Source organism: Myotis nattereri (genome assembly GCF_964212035.1).
Source record: "Myotis nattereri genome assembly, chromosome: 1".
NCBI lineage: Eukaryota > Metazoa > Chordata > Mammalia > Chiroptera > Vespertilionidae > Myotis > Myotis nattereri.
The window spans coordinates 43,606,038-43,630,703 of NC_138075.1; the positions used below are offsets into that span (position 1 = coordinate 43,606,038).

The 24,666-nt window shown below is 52.1% G+C and overlaps 1 protein-coding gene across 1 annotated transcript in view; it reads right to left on the reverse strand.

Annotated features, from left to right (window-relative positions):
- The window catches only part of CORO2B (coronin 2B), a 130,902-nt gene that overhangs the window by 7,235 nt on the left and 99,001 nt on the right, over nt 1-24,666 (reverse strand). Inside the window, exons 3-8 of the mRNA XM_081084086.1 lie at nt 19,056-19,172; nt 4,830-4,979; nt 4,113-4,277; nt 2,072-2,188; nt 1,843-1,947; nt 1,189-1,285 (exon numbers count right to left, since the gene is read on the reverse strand). Of these exons, the coding sequence (XP_080940212.1) occupies nt 1,189-1,285; nt 1,843-1,947; nt 2,072-2,188; nt 4,113-4,277; nt 4,830-4,979; nt 19,056-19,172 (751 nt within the window). The remainder of the gene's footprint in view (nt 1-1,188; nt 1,286-1,842; nt 1,948-2,071; nt 2,189-4,112; nt 4,278-4,829; nt 4,980-19,055; nt 19,173-24,666) is intronic.

The following is a 24,666-nucleotide window of genomic DNA, read 5'->3' on the forward strand; positions in this document are numbered from 1 at the left end:
GTCTTCTAGGACTGAGAGCAGATGTGTGTATAGGTGAGTGCATGCATGGTCTGTGTGTGTCGTTAGCCACACTGTCCCTAACAGCTGCACCTACTGATCATCTACCGAGGGAGCAGTGTGCAGTGTGGTGTGAGGAACACAACCTTGGGGGTAGGGAAGACCCGGGTTCAAATCCTGGCTCTGACCCTCCTTATGGTTGGGAGTGTTTAGACAAATCATGACCTCAATGAACTTCAGGTTCATTGGTTGGTTAGAGAAGGAAGGTAGTCAGGGATTGAGTGTGAAGATGCTCAATGCTGGGCAAGGTGAAGAGCACAGGTAACATTAGTTTCTTTCTCCATGATGTGACCATGCGTCAAGGCTCTACCTCTCCTCAACTGGAATGGGAAGGCTGCTCTTCCAGACAAGGTCACTCCAGGAGCTGGAGGGCAGTGGTGTAATGGCACCCAAGTGGGATTTGGAACCAGCAGACTGAGCTTGTGCTCTGCCTGGGTGAGTTACTTGGCCACTCTGAACCTCCCAAAGTGCCGGCTGATGGTACATGCTCAGTAGTGGCCACAGGTGAGGAAGATAAGAAATGTTTACCTTTGGTTCCTCCCTCTGTCTCCTCTTCTCCCTGAGTTCTGCTGACGCCACTTTCTACACATCTCCTGGATTCACCCTCTTCTCCCCATTGTCATGCTGTCCCCCCTAGTTATCATCATTTCTTGCCAAGAAATCCACAGTGGCCTCATAACTGGTCTCTCTGCCTCCCTCCTGCCTTTCCAAATCCATGCTCCCGAGTCCACTCTCCCTACAGAAGCCGAGCAATCTTCAACCAGCCTTTCAGATCACATCACATTGTCCCATCCCCTACTCACCCACCCAAGGAAAAGAAAACCCTCCAATGTCAGAACCGCGATGGGCTTCCCATCTGCAAATGGGAATGAAGACACTGCATCCCTTCCCCTCTCCACGAGCTGCTGATGAACAGAGATCGAGGAGGATGCCAAACACCAAGGGAGGATGAGCCGGTCAAGTGGGTGGTGACCTTCACAGGAGCAGCACCTGTGGGTTCTAACTAACTTGCCCATGAGCTGTGACCTTCTAAGTCTGTTATTTTATGCGAGGGGGAGTGTAACTCATGAGCCAAATATCCAGTCCCTTGTTCTACAGCCTAACAGCCAGGGTAGCTTCCTGACCCCTTACCTAGGCCTTTTTGTGGGGCCGGGGAGCGGAACTCCATGAGGTAACTCAAGTAGGGCTTCTCAGTGCTGATCTCATAGTACCGGATGTTTCCATCTCCCTGCGGGCAAGGAGAGAAGGAGGTGAGGAAGGTGTGTGTGTGTGTGTGCATGGGGAGGGTTGAGTAAGCTCTGGTCCAGGGGTCTGCTGAAGAGAGCCTCTACTGTGCCTCAAAGGTGGTCAAAGACCAGGGAGACCTGGCCTCTGGTGGGCCTGCCACAGGGGACCCGCTGGGGGGCGTGGTGCTGCTGCTGGTGGGTCTGTGTGTATAGACAGCTTTCCTGACAGTCAAGGCCATATTGGTCAGAGATCTCCTGGAAGGTGCCTCAAATTCCATCATTAGTCACAGTCCTCTACACCTCAGGCTCTGACCCTTATCCTAATGTAAAACCCTCTCCCATCCACCTCCGAAGGAATTGACATTGTCACTTCAGTAAGAATAAGTGTCAGACTTGAGGGTAGGTTTCAATGGAAAAAGAGTAAGAAAGACCCAGGTTGGCACAGGGGAAGGCCAGAGAGGTGAGGTTGGCTCTTCTTAGGGAAGCCGGGAAGGAGTGGGGGCCTCATGGGGGGAGGGGTCTCCCACAGGCTGCCCAGTCCCTCTCCACCTTCTACTACCTTTCCTGCCAGGTACAGCATGTGCGTGTCAGCGTCATAGAAGGGAAACAGGAGGCCGGAGAGCCCATCAATTTCCTCCTCGATCAGAGGCATGGAGAGGTCCTCCTGCGGGGAGGCGGCCAGCATCAGCCTGTGTCCAGGAAGGAGGGCATCTCACCTTCCCAAATGCCAGCAAAGCCCCCAGAGCTACAACCCTTTTATGCCACCACCCGGCCTCCGTGCAGCTGACCTGGTCCCAGAGGGCAATCTGTCGTGTGTTCCACCTGGAGACCCCGGTCGTGAGAAGCCGCTTCATGTTCCCCAGGAACACCACCCGGTTCACTCTGTGGTTTTTGCAGCTGGCCTCCTGCGGGGGCAGAGAGAGCCGGTCAGTCAGGGCCTGGACACCAGGGTCCTGTAGAAGACGGAATCATGGCCCCCAGGAGATACATCCATGTCTTCATCCCTGGAACCTGTGAATGTTTCCTTATTTGGAAAAAGGGGCTTTGCAGATGTAATTTTAAGCTAAGATTCTTGAAATAATGGATCCCCTGGATTATCCACGTGGGTCCTAAATGCTATGATGAGAGCCCTATAACAGGTGGAGGGAGATTCCACAGACACAGAGAAGGTGACGTGACCTGGGAGGCAGAGCTTACAGTGATGTGACCACAAGCCAAGGAAGCCCAGCAGCCACAAAAGCTAGAGGAGGCAAGAAAGGATTCTCCCTGGAGTCTCCGGTGGGAGTGTGGCCCTGCTGACACCGTGATGCCAGAACTCTGGCCTCCAGAACTGGGAGAGACTCCATATAGCAGCCGCAGGGAAGAAATACAGGTCCTGAAGAGCAGGGGAGCCCCGAGACTGGGAAACCAGGCCTCTCTGCCGTGTCCCACAGTGGGTGGAGCACAGGGGAGGGGGTGCTAACGTTGACCAAGCCCCGGGCAGGGCCTGCAATGTGCCAGGTGCCAGGTGCTCTCACAGGACCTCTTGTTTAACCTGCACAGCAAAACCTACTGGCAGGAACCTGAGAACAGGGGACTCAAGCTGGCTCGCTGTTTGATGACTCACTACACCAGGGGCTCCTACGAAGCTGTCCTCTGCCTCCTCTCCTGCCTCCCAGCTCATGGCACTTCCTTTTCCTCCTAATGCACAGCGGTCCTCTGCCAGGATGAGTCAGCATCAGGTAGAAACCAGAGGCTGGCGGGGCCGTGCACAGACCCAGGCTGGTGCCACCTGCTCTGGCGTTTAGTTCCAAGTTCTACCAAAAAAGTGTAACGAGGAGGAGCCCCTCACCCTCTCTGGGTTCGTGTCCAGGGTGTGAGGTGGAGGCTGGGTTCTCTGCTCTCTGGCACCTCTTCTGCTCCGCATGGGCTCTGGGGTCCATCCAGCTGGGTTTGAACTCCAGCTCCTCCATAACGGTGACATTCCAGTCTCCGACCCCCGCCAAAGCTCAGGGTCCCCACGTGTGAAATGGGAAGCGGAACAGTACCCACCTCAGAGGACTGTCGTGAGGACTAAGTGAGGGGATGATATGAAGCCCGTGGCCCTACATGCCACACAGTGAGCACTGAGTAAATGCTGCTTAATATTCGTGATGCTAGTCACTAGGATAATTAGCAGTAGTAGCTTTTTGGCCTCACAATATGGACTCTTCCCATATAAACACAACCAGGTCACCATCCATCCTTTCCTGTGTAGCAGGTAAATCTCAAATTTAATCCAAATTTCCCATCCCTCCTGGTGACTGGCATGCTCTAGGGGCTCAAGAAATGTTAATTTCTTACCCCCAAATGGCATCTAATCCCTTCCTCACAGTCAAGACACAAGAGACTCAAAAACCAAAACTGGAGTTAAGTTCATCATCAACCTCTGCACTTGGAGTTGTCCCCAGGGCTGGTGTGCCCGGAGGCATTGCCACCAGGCTGGTGCACACAGGTGGCTGGGCTGGGAGTCCAAACCCCTCCTCCTGTGTCCAGGATGGGGCTCGGTCAACACCCATGGACTCAAGTGCTGAAGGTGTCACCAGCCTCATCCCCAGCACAGGCCAGAAGAATCCCATCTGGGGGGAGGGGTGCAGTGGCCAAGAAAGAGAACTAAAGCCCCTCTCCACCAAGGACAAGGCAGAGTTCCTGTGTGAGCCAAGAAGGGCCCAGAACAGACAGGACAGTCAACAGAGGTGCAGGCCAGGTGCATGAGACGGGGGAGCTGGCTCGGCCTTTCCCTAGGCCAGGCTGAAAGCTGAGCCCCAAGCCCCAATACTTTTCCTTCCCTTCAAAAAAGTGGGGCTTCACCTGCAGAACACGGCCGGAGCGGGGCTCGATCACACGCAGCTTCTTGTCCTTGCACGTGGTGGCGAGCAGGCTGCCGTCAGTGTTGAAGGACATGCAGAGGATCACATCCGAGTGGCAGTCGATCATCTTCACGGGCTCACCCACGTCCAGGTTCCAGATGAGGACCTGGGGGGGCAGGCATGCAGGAGTGGGGTCAGCCCTGCTGCTACTGTCATTGGGCATCTGTCCCCGGTCCACGCCCAATGGCCCTGGGAGAGGTGCCCTGTGCAGGGTGGGGGTGTGCTGGGATGCAGGATGGTGTCGCTGAGATCTGTATCAAAGGCTGAAGCGTCCCTGTCTCACAAACCCACTACTGTCCTGGGGCTGTTTCCACAACCAGCAGGAAGGATAAATGTCCTTGCCAGGTCCCAGTGGCTGGCACACCTCTTTTGAGGGCACCCCTGGGGGTAGGGACTGGGGCTCCATTCTCTTTCCTCCAGCAGCTTTGGTTGCTCTTTTTTTCCCCGCCAGGAGAGTGTGGACACGGAGTGGCATTCGCCTCCAGTCCATCAGCATCAGAGAAGGCAGTACGGGTGTTTCCAGCCCCTATGGGCCCCAGGAATGACGGGGTGCATGAAAGATGCTCAGCAGTGTGTCGCGAATGAATAAATGAGTGGATGAGACCAAAGATGCCGTTCTCTCTCCCTCCCCATCCACACTGCCTGCCGGGCTGCCCACCTTGTAGTCATAGCCGGCACTGAACAGGATGTTGTTGGTGGTGGGGTGCCACTCGACCAGCCCCACACGCCGGCTGTGCCCATGCAGCTCCAGGAGGGCCTCTGTCATGCTCCGCTTCAGCCCGCCCTCGGGGATCTCCCAGATCCGCACCTGCAGAGGGAACGGAGGGCCCAGGCTGGGTGGCAGGGCGGGCAGAGGCCCGATGCCTCTCCCTCCCACACCAGGCTTCTGACACCTGCGTGGTGAGGCGCCTCACGGCCAGCGTGGTGGGCAGAGCTGCTGAGGCCTAGGGGGAGTTTCGAGGGTGTGACTGAAGAGGAAAGAGGCCATCCCCTCTCTTCCCTTGGGAGGGTCTGCTCCGAAAAGCCTCTGCAGACCTTAGACCTGTGCAGCTATTGTCACTGGCATGTTATTGTTATGGACTAGCCAGGCGCAGGGGCCACACGTTGAGCAGCTCTGAGCTAGTACTGAATTCTAAAGCCTATCTCTGCTTCCCTTCCCACACCCTCCTAAGAGATCTGCCTTCAGCCCCAGCTCCTGTCTGTACCGTATAGCCTGTCCCTCATCCTGTCCCCCACCCAAGATGGACATCTGAGCAGAGGGAAACCCGTCTGGGAGGTGGGAGGTCCAGAGTCTCCTGAGAGATGAGAAACCAAGGGGCAAAGATTCTCCTTAGATGTTGAAGTCTGAGCTGAACGGATGGGCAGAGCCTGCAGGCAGCTGCTATTTCCAGGCTTATGATGCTGATCGAGAAGCAGAAAAAGATGATCTGCAGAGAGGAGGAGGGGCTCACGGAGAGGCAGCGAGAAGAGACCATGAGGCCCCAGAGGGAGAGACACTGAACAGTTTCTCTGTAATCTTTGACTACCCACCCCACCCCCATTACTTCCACCAGCCCCGTGGGCTTATTTATCAAGCCAAACAGGCTCTGCAGAGTCTCAACGGTTTCATCTAGAGATGGAGGAAATCTTTGCCTGGCCTTGCCCACTGGCAGAATAAAATGAGACACTGCTTGTAAAAGTTGGTAAGCTGTAAAGTTCTCTACAGAACTAAGGGATTGTAAACCTTGTTCTAATTGTTATTATCATCATTAATGCTATTTATTATGATCTGACTGGTGAAGAGGTAAGAATACACGTGACTACAACTCAGGACACCTTTAAAACAACCTTTTTGAAAATGTGAACTCCACCCTTGCTAGTAAGGAGAAAAACAGGAAAACCAGCTTTGAGATACCATTTGTAATCTTCTAAAATAGCCAACTTAAAGAAAGAGCTGGTGTTGGCGGATTATATTGTAGGTTTAATTGGTGTTGGTAGTATTATAAAGCAGTCATCTTTCAGAAGCAATTTGGCCATCTTTAGTAGAAAGACATTTCTATTATATTACCTGACTTAGTAATTTCACTCTTAAAATCCTATCTAATAAAGAGGGAATATGCTAAATGACACTCACGCCATTGCAAAGATGGTGGCGCCCACAGCCAATAAGGAGGGAATATGCTAATTGACTGCCCTGCCCTCAAAGATGGCAGCACCCACAGCCACAAGATGGTTGGCAGGGGAGGGCAGTTGTGGGCGATGAAGCCAGCAGGGGAGGGCAGTTGGGGGGGACTGGGCCAACAGGGGAGCAGTTAGGCTGGCAGGGGAGTGGTTGGCAGGGGAGTGGTTAGGAGGTGATCAGGCTGGCAGGCAGAAGTGGTTAGGGGCAATCAGGCAGGCAGCAGACAAGTGGTTGGGAGCCAACAGTCCCGGATTGTGAGAGGGATGTCCACAGGGATCCGACCTAAACCGGCAGTTGGACATCGCCCGAGGGGTCCCAGATTGGAGAGGGTGCAGGCTGGTCTGAGGGACAACCCCCTTCAGTGCATGAATTTCATGCACTGGGCCTTTAGTCCAATAAAAGCAAAAATCTCTATGCATGAAGATGTTCATTGTAACATTACCTATACAGAAAACGTAGAAACACTCTAAATGACCAACATGAGAACAATCTAATGTCCTATCAGTATGGAATAGTAGCCATCCTGTTATAATTCTGAAGCCTGTTAAAGAAAGCCAGTTACAGCCTGGCTGGCATAGCTCAGTGGTTGAGCGTCGACCTATCCACCAGGAGGTCATGGTTCCATTCCCAGTCAGGGCTCATGCCCAAGTTGTGGGCTTGATCCCCAATGCGGGCCATGCAGGAGGCAGCTGATCAACGATTCTCTCTCATCAATGATGTTTCTATCTCTCTCTCCCTCTCCCTTCCTCTCTGAAATCAATAAAAACATACATTTTTAAAAAAGAAAGAAAGAAAGCCACTTATAGGCAGTCTCAAGGAAGGGAGCAAGGCTGTGAACTGGGTGTGCCGCGAAGAATTCCCTTGGCAGGCTTCTCTTGTTGGTGCTTTCCCCTCGGACTATGGAAATGAGCATTGCTCACACTGTGTTTCCCTGAAGACCCAGCTCTGCACATGCAGACACAGGGCCTTAGGGAGAGAAAGGCAGGCCCAATCAAGGTGTACCATCCTGTTTCAAAAACACGCTCAAGAAAAAGTTTATAATTCGAGACAGTTTAATGCTTTCCCATCCTCACTGTCATCTCCTTAGGCCCCATGGTCCTTCCTCCAAAGGCCCTGTGTGAGGCCTTCTGGGGTGAGGTCTGATCTGGAAATGGCGGGAGGCTGGAGTGGGGACCCGGTGAATAATTCAGTAGTTACCAATAAGACATATCCCTCTTGTCCCCAAATGTACTAGCGGAAGGTGACCTTTGAAGAGAGAAGACTAATATTTGAAGTGCACACACACACACGTGTCTTTCTTTTTTACCCAAATGGATACTATTATACATGCACTTCCACAACTTTTCTCATGTAACAGCAGATAGCGGGCATCCTTCCACACCAGTACACATGATCCACCTTATCGTTTTAAGTGGCCAGGGGGCATCTGTTTTATGATTGTGCCATGATGGATTTAATCAACCTCTAATAGTGAACACCTGGCTTCTGCCCGCTTTTTCCATTCTTACAATTCATTCTCTGATGAGCACAGCCTGCAACACAAGTTTGTGCATGGGTGTGAGTATTCCTGTAGGACACTTGCCTAGAAGTGTTTCATTAAAGTTTCTGTAAAATTGTTCCCAACGCTCTTCCAGTTTCACCAACAGAGTCTGCTTCTTTACCGGGGTCTCTAAAACTCTATTTTCAGAATTGGATTTTTGCCCATTGGATTAAAAGTGCCACCGCATTGCTGTTTGGGACTTGCATTTCTTTGATTCTTAGTAATACTGGGCCTCCTTTGTGTGCACTTGGGAAGCTTGAGAAGCTTTCAGACGCAAGGGGATGAGACTTTTAAAAAAAATATTTTTAATTGATTTCAGAGAGGAAGGGAGAGGGAAAAAGAGAGAGAGAGAAACATCAATGATGAGAGAGAATCATTGATTGGCTGCCTCCTGCACGCTCCACACTGGAGATCGAGCCTGCAATCCAGGCACATGCCCTGACTGGGAATCGAACCGTGACATCCTGGTTCATAGGTCAATGCTCAACCACTGAGCCATGCTGGCTGGGTGAGGGGATGAGACTTTAAGGGACAGAATGATGGGTCAGTGTGGAGGCATTTGGGGGCAAAAAGTCCTGCCTATAAATACCTCATACTGTCTCTCTTTTTTCTTTTTTAAAAAAAATCTTCACCCAAGGGTATATTTTTATTGATTTTTAGAAAGAGAGAAAGGGAGAGAGAGCAACATCAGTGTGAGAGACATATGCACCCGACTGGGTATTGAACCATAACCTTTTGTTGTACAGGATGATGCTTCAACTGAGCCACCTGGCCAGGGCCTCATCCTGTCTCTCAAGGACAGCAGGGAAGCGGGTACACACATGAACAACACGTATTCAGGGTGCAAGTGTTGACTGAGACAGGGCAGTGGCCTCTGGCCTTTGAGGAAGATCTTTGAACCAGAGTTGAGCCTCATTACTTGCACACAGGCCTCTTATGAGCTGGGCCCTTGCTGGCCAATGGGACGGTGCTGAGCTTGCCCCATGCTTGCCCTTGAGCAGCATACAGTGGGGCTGACCCAGTAGAGCACCTGCGGGGGCATAGCTGGGGGAAACCTCAAATCCAGTCTTGGGGGTGATGGTGGGAGGATTGGGAGAAGCAGGGTTAAAAAAGAGGATATCAACCCAGGTTTGAAAATACCAATTGGGGATGTGGGGAAGGGTGGGGACACAGAAAAATGACCAGTGTGTGTGGGTTCAGCACAGTAGTTGGGGAGATTGCGGCAGGTGAGCCTGGCTGGTGTGCAGTAGGCTGGCAGGGGGCAGAGGAGGTCAGAGGCTGTGTGTGTCACACCTGGTCACCGAGGCCCAAAGGACCACTGCTTTGGGGTGTCTCAGAAAAATGAACCCTTCCCCAGAGCCTAATTCCTGAGCAGCCAGGTACCTGAGTGTCCCTGGGTGGTGTCACAGGCCACGTTAAGGCACAGACGCATGGGGAAGCTGGGAAGTGGGGGTCCACCCAGGCTCTAATCTCACTGACAAGCTTGGACAAGCCAGTTAACTTCTCTGAGGCTCATGCTCCTTGTCTAGACGATGCATTGAGGTGTGCGTACCAGTTAGAGGTGTGCGGGTTAAAGTAAACTGGGCTCGGAGTCCTTGTGAGTCTGAGGCTTGTTTGGGTGACGGCTCTGCCTAGTAACCTACAGGCTTAGCCTTGAACTGGATCCCCATCCTGCGGGGCCAGGGCTGCAAGGGAGAAGACAGGGCTGTTTTCACCAGTAACTGCTGGAATAGCGTCCCAGGCGGGGCTCGGGGGACCCTGATGGAAAATGCCCCACAGAGAGGGAAAGAGGCCTCTTGTCTTACCCCCGTTTGGTATCAGCCACTTCCTTCCTGGGACCCGGGTTTCTCATGCGCACATTGAGACAGTGTAAATTAATCTTCCAAATTTTTGTGCTGTTGACATCACTGAATGTGTCCCTAGGGGGAAGAGACTAACTCTGACCCACCGCTACCGCTACCAGTTGGTGCCACATGCGATCGGAGCTAAGAGGAGGGCTGAAGTTCACAGTGGGCCTAGTAGCTGGAAAGGAAGTGCAATCCCTGAGCATTCAAGGGATTTGCTGGAGGAAAAGAGTGGATGGGCGTGGGCGGAGCACTGTGGATCTGCCCAGAAGTTGCTCTGGGACGTTACTTCAATTCCACGGGAAAACCAGCAGAGCCTGGCAAACTGGATTTCTGGAAGGAAGGGGAGGGGAAAAGTGGGAAAAGCATTCTCTCCAGCCAGCCTGCTGTGCCTGGGACCATCCCCTTCACAGACCCCTGGGTCAGAGCCCTGCTCATCTCAGTTACAGGCAGCCAACAAAACATGTGCAGCCCCTCCCTATGTCACCCTTTAGACACTGGGTACAGTCCCTGGTCTCAAGTAGCTCACAGTCTTTGGGGGAGACAGCAGACACGTGCAGACAAGGCTAAGGCAAGACAGCTGATAAGGGCTGTTAACAAAGCTACAAAACTAGCGTCTCTGTGCACAGAGGAGGAGGGAGCAGCTGGCCAACAGAGAGAGCCCTGGGGTCTGGCAAGCTACATTGAAATCCAGGCTCTGAACATACCAGTGAGACTTCAGCCAAGTTACTTAGCCTCTCTCAGCCCCAGTCTTCTCATCTGTGAGAATAATTATACCTCTAGCGGCTAGAGTCTAGCCCTAGCTGGTTTGGCTCAGTGGATAGAGTGTCAGCCTGCAGACTAAAGAGTCCCAAGTTCGATTCTGGCCAGGGGCATGTGCCTGGGTTGCGGGCTCGATCCCTTCCAGTAGGAAGCAGCCAATCGGTGATTCACTCTCATCATTGATGTTTCTATCTCTCTATCCCTCTCTAAAATCAATAAAAATATTTAAAAAATAATTATACTTCTAATCACAGTTGTATGACGACTAAATGAAGATAAAATATGTGCCCTACCAAGCAGATTACTAAAGCACCTAATAGTACATAACAATGCTTGCTTAATATTAACGAAGGGTCATATGCAAGTGCCATGTAGGTCAAATTTTATTTTAATTTATTTATTTTGTTGTGTCCGTCCAATTTTAGATGTGCTTTATATTTTTCATGTGCACTTTGTCTCCCCTTGGTATTCGATGTACCTGGTTGGTATAAAGTTTGTCTCTATTTTACATGCAGCATACATCTCCTCTTTAAAATTATTATGTGATTATGAAGGTGTCTGGCTGGGGCTCTCTCAGGTTTTGACAAATTGAGGGTCATGGCTGCAGGTGACTTTGGGCCTGGGTCTAGTGAGGGCCTGTCAGTGCCTCTGACAACATTGTTCCTAAAGGAAAGAACGTTCCACTTAGGGGATCTGCTTGTTACACAGCAAAGAGTCCTTATTGTCTGTGTCTGTGTGGAGGAGCTCTGAGAAGGCGCTGAAGCTCACCGTGGTCCTAAGTAGCGGGGAGAAGACACAGATTTAGATTCCAACGACTTAGGACTTACTTTTTATTTTTTAGCATGTTTTGTTTGGTTTTTTTTTTACTGATTTTTAGAGAGAGAGGATGGGAGAGGGAGCAAGAGAAACATCGATGTGAGAGAGAAACATCAATTAGCTGCCTTTTGTAGGCACGCTGACTGGGGATTGAACCCACAAACTTGGCATGTGCCCTGACTGGAAATCAGCCAGCGACACCCACCTCCGCCCATGAATGGGACAATGCTCAACCAACTCAGCCACACCTGCCAGGGCAGTTTAATTAAACACACACACACACACACACACACACTCTATTTGCACACACACACACTCTCTCTATTTGGAACAGTGTGGGGTGAAACATTGTACATTATGGCTTCCACCCCCGGGAAGCATCCAGTTTAGCTGTACTACATCACACAGTCATCGGCCTTAGGATTTCCAGCCACTCCACAGAGACAGGGCCTGGGCCGAGATCACAGCAACTCTCATGTCTTCTGCAGCAAGAAGAGAGCGCCGAGGAGGGTCTCGCCGTGTCCCTCTCTTCTGCACCCCTGCCCTTGTCCAGTCCCTTCCTTCTCCCCTGGCTGGAGTCTGACAGCCTGGGTAGGGCATGGTCTGTCCTTCTACTCATGGTCTGTCCTTCTACTCATCTATTCCAGGAAAAAGGTACAGCTCCCTGGCCCCAAGTATCTAGGCTCCTGCAGCTCCCACCTCCCCATTTCTTGCCAATTATTCTGTTTACTATAGAAGCTGAGTTTATCACCACTCACCTACACAAGAGGTAGCATCTCAGTCTATGTTAATGTTGATATCTTCTGACCACTTAACTGTTTCCTAAAGTGAGAAACAAATCACCTCCAACCCAGGGAGGTGCGAGAGGCCACCTGAGGGCCCAGAAGGAAGCATGACTGAGCATCTACTGCTGTGAGTCCCGTGAGGCAGCTGCTAGAGGGTTAATGAAATGTACCTGTGGAGCTGGACACATAGACGGACCCTGCTACAAATTACTATTATTTATTTATTTATTTATAAATATATTTTATTGATTTTTACAGAGAGGAAGGGAGAGGGACAGAGAGCTAGAAACATCGGTGAGAGAGAAACATCGATCAGCTGCCTCCGGCACACTCCCCACCGGGGATGTGCCCGCAACTAAGGCACATGCCCTTGACCGGAATTGAACCTGGGACCCTTGAGTCCGCAGGCCAACGCTCTATCCGCTGAGCCAAACCGGTTAGGGCTATTATTTATTTATTTATTTATTTATTTATTTATTTATTTTAGAAATTAATGATTATTCTTACACAGATAAGGAAACGAAGCACAGAGAGTTTAGGAAACTTGCCTTGGGTTGCACAGCTAGGAAGAGAGGAGCTGGGACTCAAACTCAGGCTTGGAATCGGGCAAACTACCGTGTCCCTCTCTTCTGCACCCCTGCCCTTGTCCAGTCCCTTCCTTCTCCCCTGGCTGGAGTCTGACAGCCTGGGTAGGGCATGGTCTGTCCTTCTACTCATGTATTCCAGGAAAAAGGTACAGCTCCCTGGCCCCAAGTATCTAGAAATCGCCCTCTTTGGGGCACAGATAACCAGCGAGGCTTCCCACTGGGCGGCCACCTCCTCCACACATGGTGGGGGTCTTTCATCGCTGCTCTATCTCCAGGGTGAGGAACGGTGTCTGACAGATAATAGGCACCCGAGACACGCCTGTTGAATGAATGAACCACTGGGAGAACCTGAGACAGCCCAGAGGCCATCCGCAGGTTCAGCAATGAATCACCCCTGACCGGGTGAGCGGGCTAGTCCTTACTCCAGCTGGGGGTGCGCAGGATAGATGAGAATTCACCCCTTTCATCCTGGTTTGGAAGCAGGGCCTGTGGGGGGTGAGGGTGAGGGTGAGGGTGGGGGTGGATTTCTTTCCTGGATTTTGAAGCTCGGCATTCAGCTTAGTCATTTTTGGAAACCAGTGACACAGGGCCTATTTGGGGGCTCACTGAGCAGGGTGAGATGTAGTAGAAAGAACATGTACTGAGTGTCTGGCTCCCAGCCCTCTGTCCACCCCTCACTGGTGCAAATCATTTAAACTCTTGGGTTCCCACTAAGGCTAAGGCTAAGAAAGTAGCAGTTCATGGAGTTCTTAGTAGCCATGAAACACTTTTACATTCATTTTGTTCTCATGATGAGCCCAATATGGTCCCCAATTTGCAGCAAGGCAACTGATACCCAGAAAGGTAAAGGAGCTGGGCCAAGGCCACACATGTAGAAAGTGAAGAGCCAGGATTTGAACCTAGACCTGGCCTCCTGAGCCTGGCTGCTTAACACACCAGCCACACTGCCCGCTTCTCTGCAGCTGCCCAGAGCACTGGTGAGGCCTCTGGGGGCTACTGTCCTTCCATCACTAGGAGTGTGTCACTCCCTCCCGGCTCCAAGAGGCGTGATTCTCAAGTGTATAGGAGGGCAGGGGGGTGGGTGGCTTCCCTGCTTCCAGCAGAGCTGACATCCTGCCCCATCCCACCCCTAGCTCTTCTGGGAGGGGTATCATCTCTGGGGAGGGGGTGGGATGGGATGGGGTGGGTGAGGGCAGCCGCTGGATGGAGGGGCAAAGAAATAGAAGGCGAAGGGAAGATGCTGACTTCCTCCCCGCTCCCCCCCCCCCCCCCCCCCGCCCTCCCGCCCAGGAGACGAGCCTGCCTCCCTCTCTCCTCCGTCACTCTCCTAAGACGCTCTCTCCCCTCCTTGAGATGTCAGAAACCTCTCCCTCTGCGGCTGCTGGAGAAGTGCTGCGAGCAGGAGGCTTGGAAACCCAGAGCGCCCTTCCCTGCGCCTGCCAGCCACCCTCCCGAGCTGCCGCAGAAGCTATAAAAAGCACAGCCCTTCAACAATAGGTGACATCACCCAGCAGCAGCAGGAACTGGATTCTGCCAGATGCCAGGAGAGCTACGGCCCCCACCCTCCCTCGGGACAGGAGCCCTTGGGAACGGGCTGGGGTATACTCCACTGGATCCCCGGAGGGGTGGGTTAGACTGGTGGAGGGAGGCTGGGGGAGGGAAGGCTGGTCCCGAGGGACATGGCGGGTGGGCGTCACTGTCACTGGAGATTTTTCAAGGCATGGGGGACACGGGAAAGGAGTGGGAGGGGGTGGAGGCTCGCTAGATCCCTTCAGTGTCCTCGGAATGTTCTGAGACACGGAGGGGCGGTGGAGGGTGGGAGTGGGCGCACAGGCAAAAGGCATGGGCAAGACCTGCTGTGAGCAGCTTCTCTCTGGGCCCCTCAGGCTGCTGCCCTACCCGGCCCGGGTGTAGCACAGGGCCTGGCACAGGGTAGCTTTGCTGACTGACCTCTTAACCCTGGTTCTGGATGTCGTTTCTGATGTGCAGTAACGTTGACCCTTTGGGCGGAGTGGTTGAGGGAGGGTGTCTCAGGGACCTGCCCAAGAGGCGCAGAGGGACACGCAGGGAGGGATGGGAGGGACACAGAACAGCCCTGGCAGACCCACAGGCTCCTCACCCAGCGGGGAGCTGCGGGCGCTACTGCCTGTGCATCCCCCTCCCGGGACCTGGCCAAGGTGCCCGTGGGCTTTGCACAGAGAGAATGCCGAGAGGTAAACGCTGAGCGCCGATGGATCTGAGCCTCGGTTTCCTCACCTGCAGAGCTACAGCTGGGGGGGAGGTGCTCAGAGTGCTGGCGGGGAGTCAGGAGAGCTGAGACACAGACCCCTGGTGTGACCTGGGCCTCCACCTCAGGGCCTGTGGGCTCCGGGCCAAGATCCTTGGCCCTGAGGCTGGGAAGGGGCAGAGGCCTGTGGGACAAAGCAGGGCGCCAAGCTGCTGCTTCTGGGCAGCTGGACCGGCAACCAGCGCAAGAGCTTAGCTCCTCTGTCTGGAGACTTAACCTCCTTCGCTCTGGATGAGCAGCCTGGGCCAGCCCTGCCCTCCCTAAGCCCCCGCCCCCCACCCCTGTCCCTTCTCTTCACACCCTCCCCTGGGTGCTCCCCTTCTCTATGGAGCCACATTCCAGCACTTGTCCAGCCGCTTGGGGCCCCTCCTTCACAAAGCTGGTTCTGACCCTTCAGCCTCACTAATCCCCCTCCCTGCCCACCCCCCCCCCCCAGGGCTCTCCCAGGGCATGCGGCGTCACCCACACACCGCACACCTGGTGTCCCGGCTTATGTTCAGATGCCTGGGGGAGCACAGGCCTCACTTCAAAGTGCAGCTGCTCACCCTGGCATCCCAGGCTTCTCTCTGCGCCCAGCCTCCCTCCGCGTCCCTCTCCTGCCGCTCCTCTCCCTGGCCAGCTCCCCAGCGCTCCAGCCACACCAGACACCTCCGTTTCCCAAACACTCCCCATGAATTCTGCTGTGGTCTGAATGTTCGTGTTGCCCCAAAATTCATATGTTGAAATCCTAACCCCCAGAGGTGATGCTATGAGGAAGTGAGGCCTTTGGGAGGTGATGAGGTCATGAGGGTGGAACCCTCGTGAACTGGATTAGTGCCTATGAAAGAGGCTATAGAGAGCTCCCAGGCCCTTCTATGGTGTGAGGACACAGTGCGACACCTGACCACCTGGCCCCCTGATCTCTGGCTTTCCAGCCTCCAGAACTGTGAACAATAACTTTCTGTCAGTTATAAGCCACTTACTCTGTGGTGTGTTGTCATACTGGCCTAAGCTGCCTAAGGCGCACGCTCTCCAGGTCTGTGCCTCTGCTCTCTTCTCGGACATCCTTAAACCCTTCCTCTGCCTCCAAAGTCCTCCTTCTCCAGAGTCCAGCTCTCCTTCACCCCCTCTGCCCTGCCTGCACCTTGGTCAGAATTAACCCCTCTCTCCGTCCTGGACACACAGCCCTGTTTGACCTTTGTGGCTACAGTGACTTCATTCTGCACTGCATTTCAGGGAGTGGGGTGTGATGCTGCCTCTCTGCTCGTGGAGTTTCCTGGGCAGGACTGAGATTGGCAGGCACAGCGCTAGGCACAGACCTCCTTTCATCCTCATAGCAACTGCCAAAGGGCATCGCTATTACTGTTACAAAGATGAGCAAAACTGAGGCTCCGAGAAGGTAAATGACACGGCCTGGTCACCCAGCTGGTACACGGTGAAGCTGATTCCGTCCCAGATCAGTCTGAGTCCGTGGCCAAGCTTGCTTTGCAGCCAGCACCCAGGAGCAGGCGGGCACCCTGTGGTCCTTCCCTCTGAAGGGAGCCTGTGTGGCCTGGGCTGGGGCCCTGTGCTTTTCTTGACCACAGGGCACGGATGTCTGGCTTATTAGCTGGGGTCCTTTAGCGTGTGGTGCCCAACTCTCAGGTGAAACAAGGTGCTGAGCTAGACCTGGGCAGGGCCATCAGCACCAGTAACCCCTGCCACCCCCACCCTGACTCAGGCAGAAGTGTCCACCTGCGGTGGAGCCAGGACAGCCAGTGACTCCAAGAGCCCTGGCCTAACCTGTCCCTCCCCACAGCAAGCGGGACACTGCTCTTCTCTGTCCCGGCTGGCTCCCCTGGAGGGACACGAGACACTGGGAGGGCCCTGAGGCTTCCCACAAACTCTGTGGGTTCATGTCATGATGAGACCTTGTAGAGCAGGAAGGGCGTGGGACCACAATTCCTCCTCGACTTCCTGGTTGTGTGACCTGCCCCCAACCCTCAGTTTGGGGGTGGCAGTGCCTGGCTCGCAGGGTGGCTGTGAGGGCTCACTATGTTAAAGTGTCCAGCCCAGACTGGGTGGAGGAGGTCGGTATAAGGGAGCCCTGAGTTTCAGGGACATTTGCTCCCTGATGGCTGTGACAGTCACTCAATACCTTAGTGAGCAGCGACGGAGCCAGCTGTGGTTGCTGGCACTGCTCGGGCTCCCTGCGCCCACAAGAGAAGGATGGGCAGTGCCGCCACCTACCCTCTCTCCCACTGAGCCCAGGCCTTACCCGCACTGACCACTGACCTCTCCAGCCCCCACCACTCCAGCTGCCTCCCTTCCAGCCCCAGAAGCAACCAGTGACCTTGTTCTTCCTGGGCTCCATCACCTTGTGTCCATCCTCTGGCCTGCCTGTGCTCTGACCCTGGTCACTGTCCCCATTTAGCTGAAGAAAGTAACCGAACCTCATGGCCTGTGTCACCACCAATTCTTGATCCTCTGCTCACATGGGCCCTGCTCTTGCTGCTGCTGCTGCTGCTGCTCTCAGAAACCCTCTTGGGGCTTTAACCTTCAGGAGCTGATCAAGCCCATCCCCTCTCCTAACCCCTCCCCACTACTCTCATTGACTAGCTACTGTGCCAGCTGACCTCCTTCCCCAACTTCATTTACCAATGGAGACTATCTACTGTGACTGTCTTTCTTTGGATAACTGATTAGTTGGGCTATATTTATTCACTCACACATTTATCTTTCCATTCACCTTCATCCAATCATCCTTCCTTCCATTCATCTATCTATCCATTATCCATCCATTCAGTCATGTCTTTATCCATCAGTGTAGTCATCCATCCATTCATCTATCCACCCGCCTCACCATCCATCTAGCCATCCATCCAATCATCCAGGCCATCCAATACCCACTAAGCATTTACTAGGTAGTAGGCTCTGTGCTAGATGCTTGGGATTCAGAACCTCTGTTCTCAGGAGCTCACAGTCCAGTCTGGAGACATGAGCTTTGGTGTCCTTTCTAGTTCCAATATCCTGGGAGCCTACGACCTGTACCCAGGATATGCCAGTGAGCGCCAGGTAGATGCTTGTGACCTGACTGAAAGGCTGATCTTCCTTCACCTGGGAACACTAGGGGCTCAGGCAGCCCCTCCTCACAGCTCAGCTGATGCTCTGAAATCCCCTCTTGCTTCTAAGCTGGTGCATTGACAAGGTTCAAGGCCATGTGAGACTAGACATAGGGACCCTCTACAGCAGTGGTTCTCAACCTTGGCTGCACATTAGAATCACCTGGGAATCACCTGGGATGAGGCCCAGAAATCAAGAGTTTAAAAAGATTCCCAGGTGATTCTAATGTGCAGCCAAGGTTGAGAACCACTGCTCTACAGAAATGTGAAGGCGATTGCCAACACCTGATGCTACCTCACCCTGTGAAAACCAGCAGAGCTGGGGGGAAGGCTGGCCAGAAAACAACTTCAAGTTTACTCTCCCTGGATTCTTTAGCTCCCCTCTCCAAATTCTTTCTGCCCCTTTCTCCTTCCCATCCCCATCTGTCCTACCTGTTCTCTCTTCCTCTTCCCTCCATCTCCCCCTGCTCCCTTCTCCTCATTTCCCTTCTTCTATTCCTTCTCTCTTCCAATGAAGTGGTGGGACATGGAATTCAAATTCCGGCCACCATTGTGGGTCCTTGGACAAGTGATGACAGTTCTCAGGCCAGTGTCCTTCCCTAACGCCATGGCTCCCAGGGGACAAGACCAGACGGTGCATTTGCCATGCCCAGCCTGCAAAAATGGCTTTTCTCCTCATGCCTCATTCAGTTCCTTCCCTTTCCCCTTCTTCCCTGTCCACGTTCTCCCTACTGCCTTTCTCTGTTTGAGACCACGGACAGGTGCTGAATCACATAGTTAATCTTGTTCTAATTCTCACCCATAAAATCAACACCTCCAAATGAAATTGCTCTAATGGCACACGATCTCTCAGATAGTCTATGGATTCGCTCCTTGAGTCCTTTTCCTAACTCCCCTCCCCATCCTGGGTCAGAAGGGCAAAGAAGGGAGGAGGAGGAGGAGAGTTTAAGGAGGAAGGTCTCCAGGAGGAAGCAGGGAGAGCCCTGTGGGCCCACCGTCCTCGGGGCACCCCTCCTGCTCACCGACGTGTCCTCCGAGCATGAGGCAATGATGTTGTCAATGAAGGGGTTCCACTTGATGTCCAGCACGTTCCCCTGGTGACCACAGACCTTGGGGTAGTTGGGTTCAATCCTGCCTGTCTGCCGAGAAGAGAGAGAGAAGGAGGTTAGTTTGATGGCCCTGAACGGAGAGCCTTTATTCTGGCTGCTAAAATGTCTGATTCGTGCATGGCCCATGGCCACAGCCAATGGGGCGGCGAGGGCCTGGGGTGGGGGGTGGGGGTGTGTGGATAGGCTGGAGGGGGTCAATGGGGAAAAAGGGGACATATATAATACTTTTAACAAAGATTTTTTTTTAAAAAAAGTCAAATTCATTAAAAAATAAATAAATAAAAATAAAATGTCTGATTTGTCTTTGAGTTCCGGCATCAGGCTGGGCCAGATTGCCCTGTGGCTGTGTCCTCCCCAGCACTGAATGTAATGGGGGTGGGGAGCGGGGGTGGACACTACTGGTCCATACGCCACCTTTGTGCAAATCAGCAACAGGTGCCTCTTCCTCAAGTAAAAACGTTTAGAGTTAAGATGAATGACCAAAGGCTGCTGCCCTGGCAGGACACACACCTAGACACGTGGATGTATGCACTCTCCCCAGTGCCCGCACTCCCCACTGCCCCCAGGAGACCTGCTACCGCAGGGTTTGGGTCAGGAAGAGACGCTCTCCTGCTGTTCCAGGAGCCTGTGTCCACCTAAGCACTGTCGCTTCAGTAACTCATTCTGCCTGAGACCTGAACGGTGCCGCCCCTGATGAGGCAGGCCTGTTCCGTGTGCGTCTTAAACACCGGTCCACAGTGCCCTGTGGGTAAATCATCGCCTTCGGAGTCACACGCGCCAGCGTTTGAATCACAGCTCTGCCGCCTGACAGCCATGCAGCCTGGGGAAAGTCAGTGAAGTTCTCTTAGCCTTGGCTTCTTCCCTTCTGAAATGAGGATAGCAAGGACTACCTCTCAGCATTGTTGGGAAGATTAAATGAGCTAATGTGCTTAGCAAGGTTTTTAATGTGTAGATTGCCGTTATAAAGACTGTTCAATATATGACAGTTATTGTTGTTGGACAGGCTAGGTGACACCTCCTCCAGGAAGTCTTCCCTGATCTCAGTGGGTTAAGAGCTCCTCCTCTGTACGCTCACAGCATTCTGGGCTTCCCTCCGTGATAGCATCATCACGTGGAATTGCAGCCTGTGTCTATGTATGAGCAACTGAGGACAGGGTCTGTGTCTCCAAATCTCCAGCTTTTTAAAAATATATATATATACTTTATTGATTTTTTACAGAGAGGAAGAGAGAGGGATAGAGAGTTAGAAACATCGATGAGAGAGAAACATCGATCAGCTGCCTCCTGCACACCCCCTACTGGGGATGTGCCCACAACCAAGGTACATGCCCTTGACCGGAATCGAACCTGGGACCTTTCAGTCTGCAGGCCGACGCTCTATCCACTGAGCCAAACAGGCTACGGCTCTCCAGCTTTTAATAAGCCTGGCACATAGTAAGTGCTCAGTTCATGATCTGAAAGACATCCTGTGAAGGGAATGGAGTCCACAAAAAATGGAACAAGGAATGTGGGGGTGGGGGATGCTGGAAGGGTAGGTCCCTGCTTAGAGGCTATCAGGGTGACAGGGAAAGGAAGGAAAATTGTAGGCAGAAGCTGTGTCTGCACCTTTTTAAAAAAAATGTTTTTATTGAGTTTTAGAGAGAGAAGAGGTGAGAGGGATAGAGAGATAGAAACATCAATGAGAGAGAAACATCATTGATCAGCTGCCTCATGCACCTTCTACTGGGGATCAAGTCTGCAACCTGGGCATGTGCCCTAACCTGGAATCGAACTAGTGACCTCTTGGTTCCTGGGTTGATGCTTAACTGCTGAGTCACATCAGCCAGGCTCCACCCTTTTAATATTAGTTTTTTGGGGGTTGGAGGAAATAGAGTTCACTTAAGCACTGCTCATCTGCGAATGGTGTTAGGCAGTCAGAGGCACCTCAGGTAGCTCATACCTCACCCTCCTTTAGGTTCCTGGACTGAAAAACGAGGAACAGAACCAGTGTCTGCCAAGGCCCTGCTATGCGTGCCCTATACTTCACCAGCGTGATGGCGCAAGCGTGACTGCAGGGTGCTGTCCTGCCATGACCTCCCCACCCACGTCCTGCCTGCATCTCCATCAGCTCATTTCCAAGCCCTTTGACTTTGGTGTATGACACAGCAGTGGCAGGATGGGCAGAGAAAAAAGAGCCCTAAGAGGAAATGGCCGTGGGATGGAGGGTGAGGGATGAGGAGGAGTGAGAGAGGAAAACGCCTCAGAGGTGGCCCTCCAGAAAGCCTGACTGAAGCTGCACACAGTGGGGAAGTTAGAGATTCGGAGAGGATGGGTATCAGTGAAGAATGGAATCCCCTTTGACATGACGGATGCAATTCAAAGTGGAATATCTTTTCCAAGTTCTTCCAGACCGTTGGACAATGTTTCTGTAAATGAGACTTTAAGCAGAGACTGAGCCACATGAGGCCCTGGGATTTATTAGAGTTACACCTTATCCTCTTTAACGCTTACGACAACCCTATGAGTGAGGCATGAGGAAATGAAGGCCCAGAAGGGTTAAGCACCAAGCCCAAGGTTCCCCAGCTGAACCTGAAATGCAGGCGCCCGCCTAGGGGTGATCCTCAGAGCTGAGCTCTGTGAAGCCCACAGCTCGTCACTGGCCGGCTCCCCTCCTCCAGCTCCCACGTCCATGGGCGGACAGCCCTGCACTGTCTGCTCCCACAGCGCACGTACTCTCGGACTGAGCCGTTCCTGGCATTGGATCCCCAAGGCTGCGTCGGAATGATCCCAGAGCGATGCTGATTGCATTAAGCTTTTGGCACCCAGCCCGGCCCAGGCAAACCGGAGGGGGCACAGACTCAGTCAATAGGTGGCCATCAGCTAACAGCAGCTCTGGCCAGCAGCCGGTGGGTGATGCACCAGAGGGGCCGGTGAAGCAACATCCCTGGAACCTACTCAGTATGGGGAGAGGTCAGAGCCCTGCATGGGGAAGGGAGTAAGTCTTTTTGACACAGAGAAGAATCCTGATGTCATGCATAGGTCCAGGCGGACCTCGCTTTCTACCATGGATGCATCCCCATGGGGTGGGTATTTACAATGATCGCGGCGTAAGCACACTGCTGTTTATGTGAATGGTGACCCTCGAGTTTTGCAGCACACAACCAACATGGCTCTCCGCGGCAGCCTTGCAGGGAAGGCTTTCAAACTAGGCAGCTCTGATTTTCCTGCTGTATATAGTAGGGTTTCGCATAAAATGTTAGAAAGACAAGTTCCACCGGTAAGGAGAAAAGTTTGAAAACCAGTGTTCTATAGAGAAATCAAGCAAATTAAAAATACTATTAACTCCATGAAAAGAAGTTGTATATAAGAAAGCTAATACAATCATAATGCATGATTTATATACAGTATTTACATAGTTGTAATAATGGAAATTCCAAATATTTAAACAAGAGTTGTGCTTTAATGTGCTGGGAGGACAGAAGTGGTGTGTGTGTGTGTGTGTGTGTGTGTGGTAAGAGGGGAGATAGAGCCAGGAGAGAGTCAGATGCCCGTCATCCATAATAGGAAGTCAATAGACAAGGTCTAAGATTTTAAAAATCAAGACATGGCAGTAAAAGCAGGCAACTAAGAAATATGGGGATAAGTGGAAAAAGAAACAGCTAAAAGCAATGCAACTAGCCACTTTAAGGAGTGGGAAATGAGGGATGTAGCGAAGTGGGTCAGGAATGGAGGGTAGGGGCCATGGTGAGCCGGTGAATGTTCAACAACTGGTTCTCCAGGGGGGAAAGGCCCTGGTTTTGAGCACTTGCCCATGTGAGTGGTGTAAATATTCCCACCGTGGCTAATTTCAAGGTGCCGGGAGGATATCACCAAAAGCAGAGTTAGAGGAGAATCGCAGTAGCAACGTTACTAATATTTCTACCATTAGATACAGCCATCCCTGGCATCCTCAGGGAATTGGGTCCAGGACCCCTGAGGACACCAAAACCCACAGACCCGCAGATGCTCAAGCGCCTTATAATGTATGCATACTCTCCCATATACTTTAACTCATCTCTAGGTTACTTATAATACCTAATACAATGTAAATACTATGTAAATAGCTGTTTACATAGTATTGCATTGTTCAGGGTATAAAGGCAAGGAAAAGTCTGTACCTGTTCAGTACAGATGCAACCATTATAGGCCTAATTACATAGTACAGGCCAGCAACAACATAACTTCCCTCTCCATATTTTAGGTCTATGTTTGGTTGAATCTGCCGGTGTGTGTGGAATCCCAGCGTGTGAGAGACATAACCTCAAGAGCACAAACTAGTAACATAATTAGAAAGTAATGACTTTAATATTTAGTACCTCTGCTTTTAATATAATTTATTTAATTGAAAGTTTGCATAATTTAATTGTTAATAATAGCTGTGTTTAACAACCAACTTGCAAAACTGAAAATGTAACAACAGGCTCTCACAGGCCAGGACAAGCTGACTCCCGCATATCACGTGGGGTGCTGCGGGCCTTGTCACACTGTCAGACTTGATGAACTCTGTATAATTATCACTTTGCTAGACAGAAAATTAGAGAGCACACAAGTAAAATGCATGCACCAGGTGTTCTAAAGGACGCCTGTTCCGAAATCTTAAAAAAATGTGAACAATCCAAAAATAAATAAAGATGGAAAAAAATATGTGAACAGTCCTCTTGCAGATCCCCTAAATGCCTGTTTTCTTTTTAAAAAATATTTTTATATTGATTTCAGAGAGGAAGGGAGAGGGAGAGAGAGACAGAACCATCAATGATGAGAATCATCCCGGACATATCCCCTTGACCGGAATCAAACCCGGGACCCTTCAGTCTGCAGGCTGACGTGCTATCCACTGAGCCAAACAAGCTAGGGCCGAATGCCTGTTTTCTGTTCCCGTTTCTGTGTGGGGTGTGAGTAGAGGCCAAATCCAGACCTGGCCCTTGACTGCTGCACAGTGTTACCTTCTCATACTCGTACACACACAATACGCACACCAACACTAACAGCTGTGGTTACCTTATCACATTAATGCAGTCAAACTTTATCATCAGAACCCATCTGACAGCTGAGAAGGCAGAGGTTTAATGAGTGAGTCAAAGCTTCTTGGTGTTTATAACTTAGAATCACAGAACAGTCCCAGCAGAAGGTTCTCAGGGGCCTGGGTCTCCTCTGCCACCTGGTCCTTGAACCACAAACAGAGTTTCAGCCCCAACAGACCTTGTTGTTGCTACTTGGAGTCCTTAGTCACCAGGGAGACCTTCCCACTGTCGGTGGGCCACATCCTAAGGCCTCAGAGGACAAATCCGGTCCCTGTTCGGTGGGACAGGCCTTCCACATGAAATGTGGGATGGCAGCTATTGCATACCCTGAGCTTCTCAGGGAAAAACCCAGGGTTGGGGATTGGGTTGTGTCTCAAATACACTCCATCTGCCAAAGACAGAGTTGGAAGCGGCTGGACGCAGGCCTCTCTACAGGGTGGGAGGGAGTGGGAGGTCACCTGCCACCTTCCCGCAGGTCCACTTGA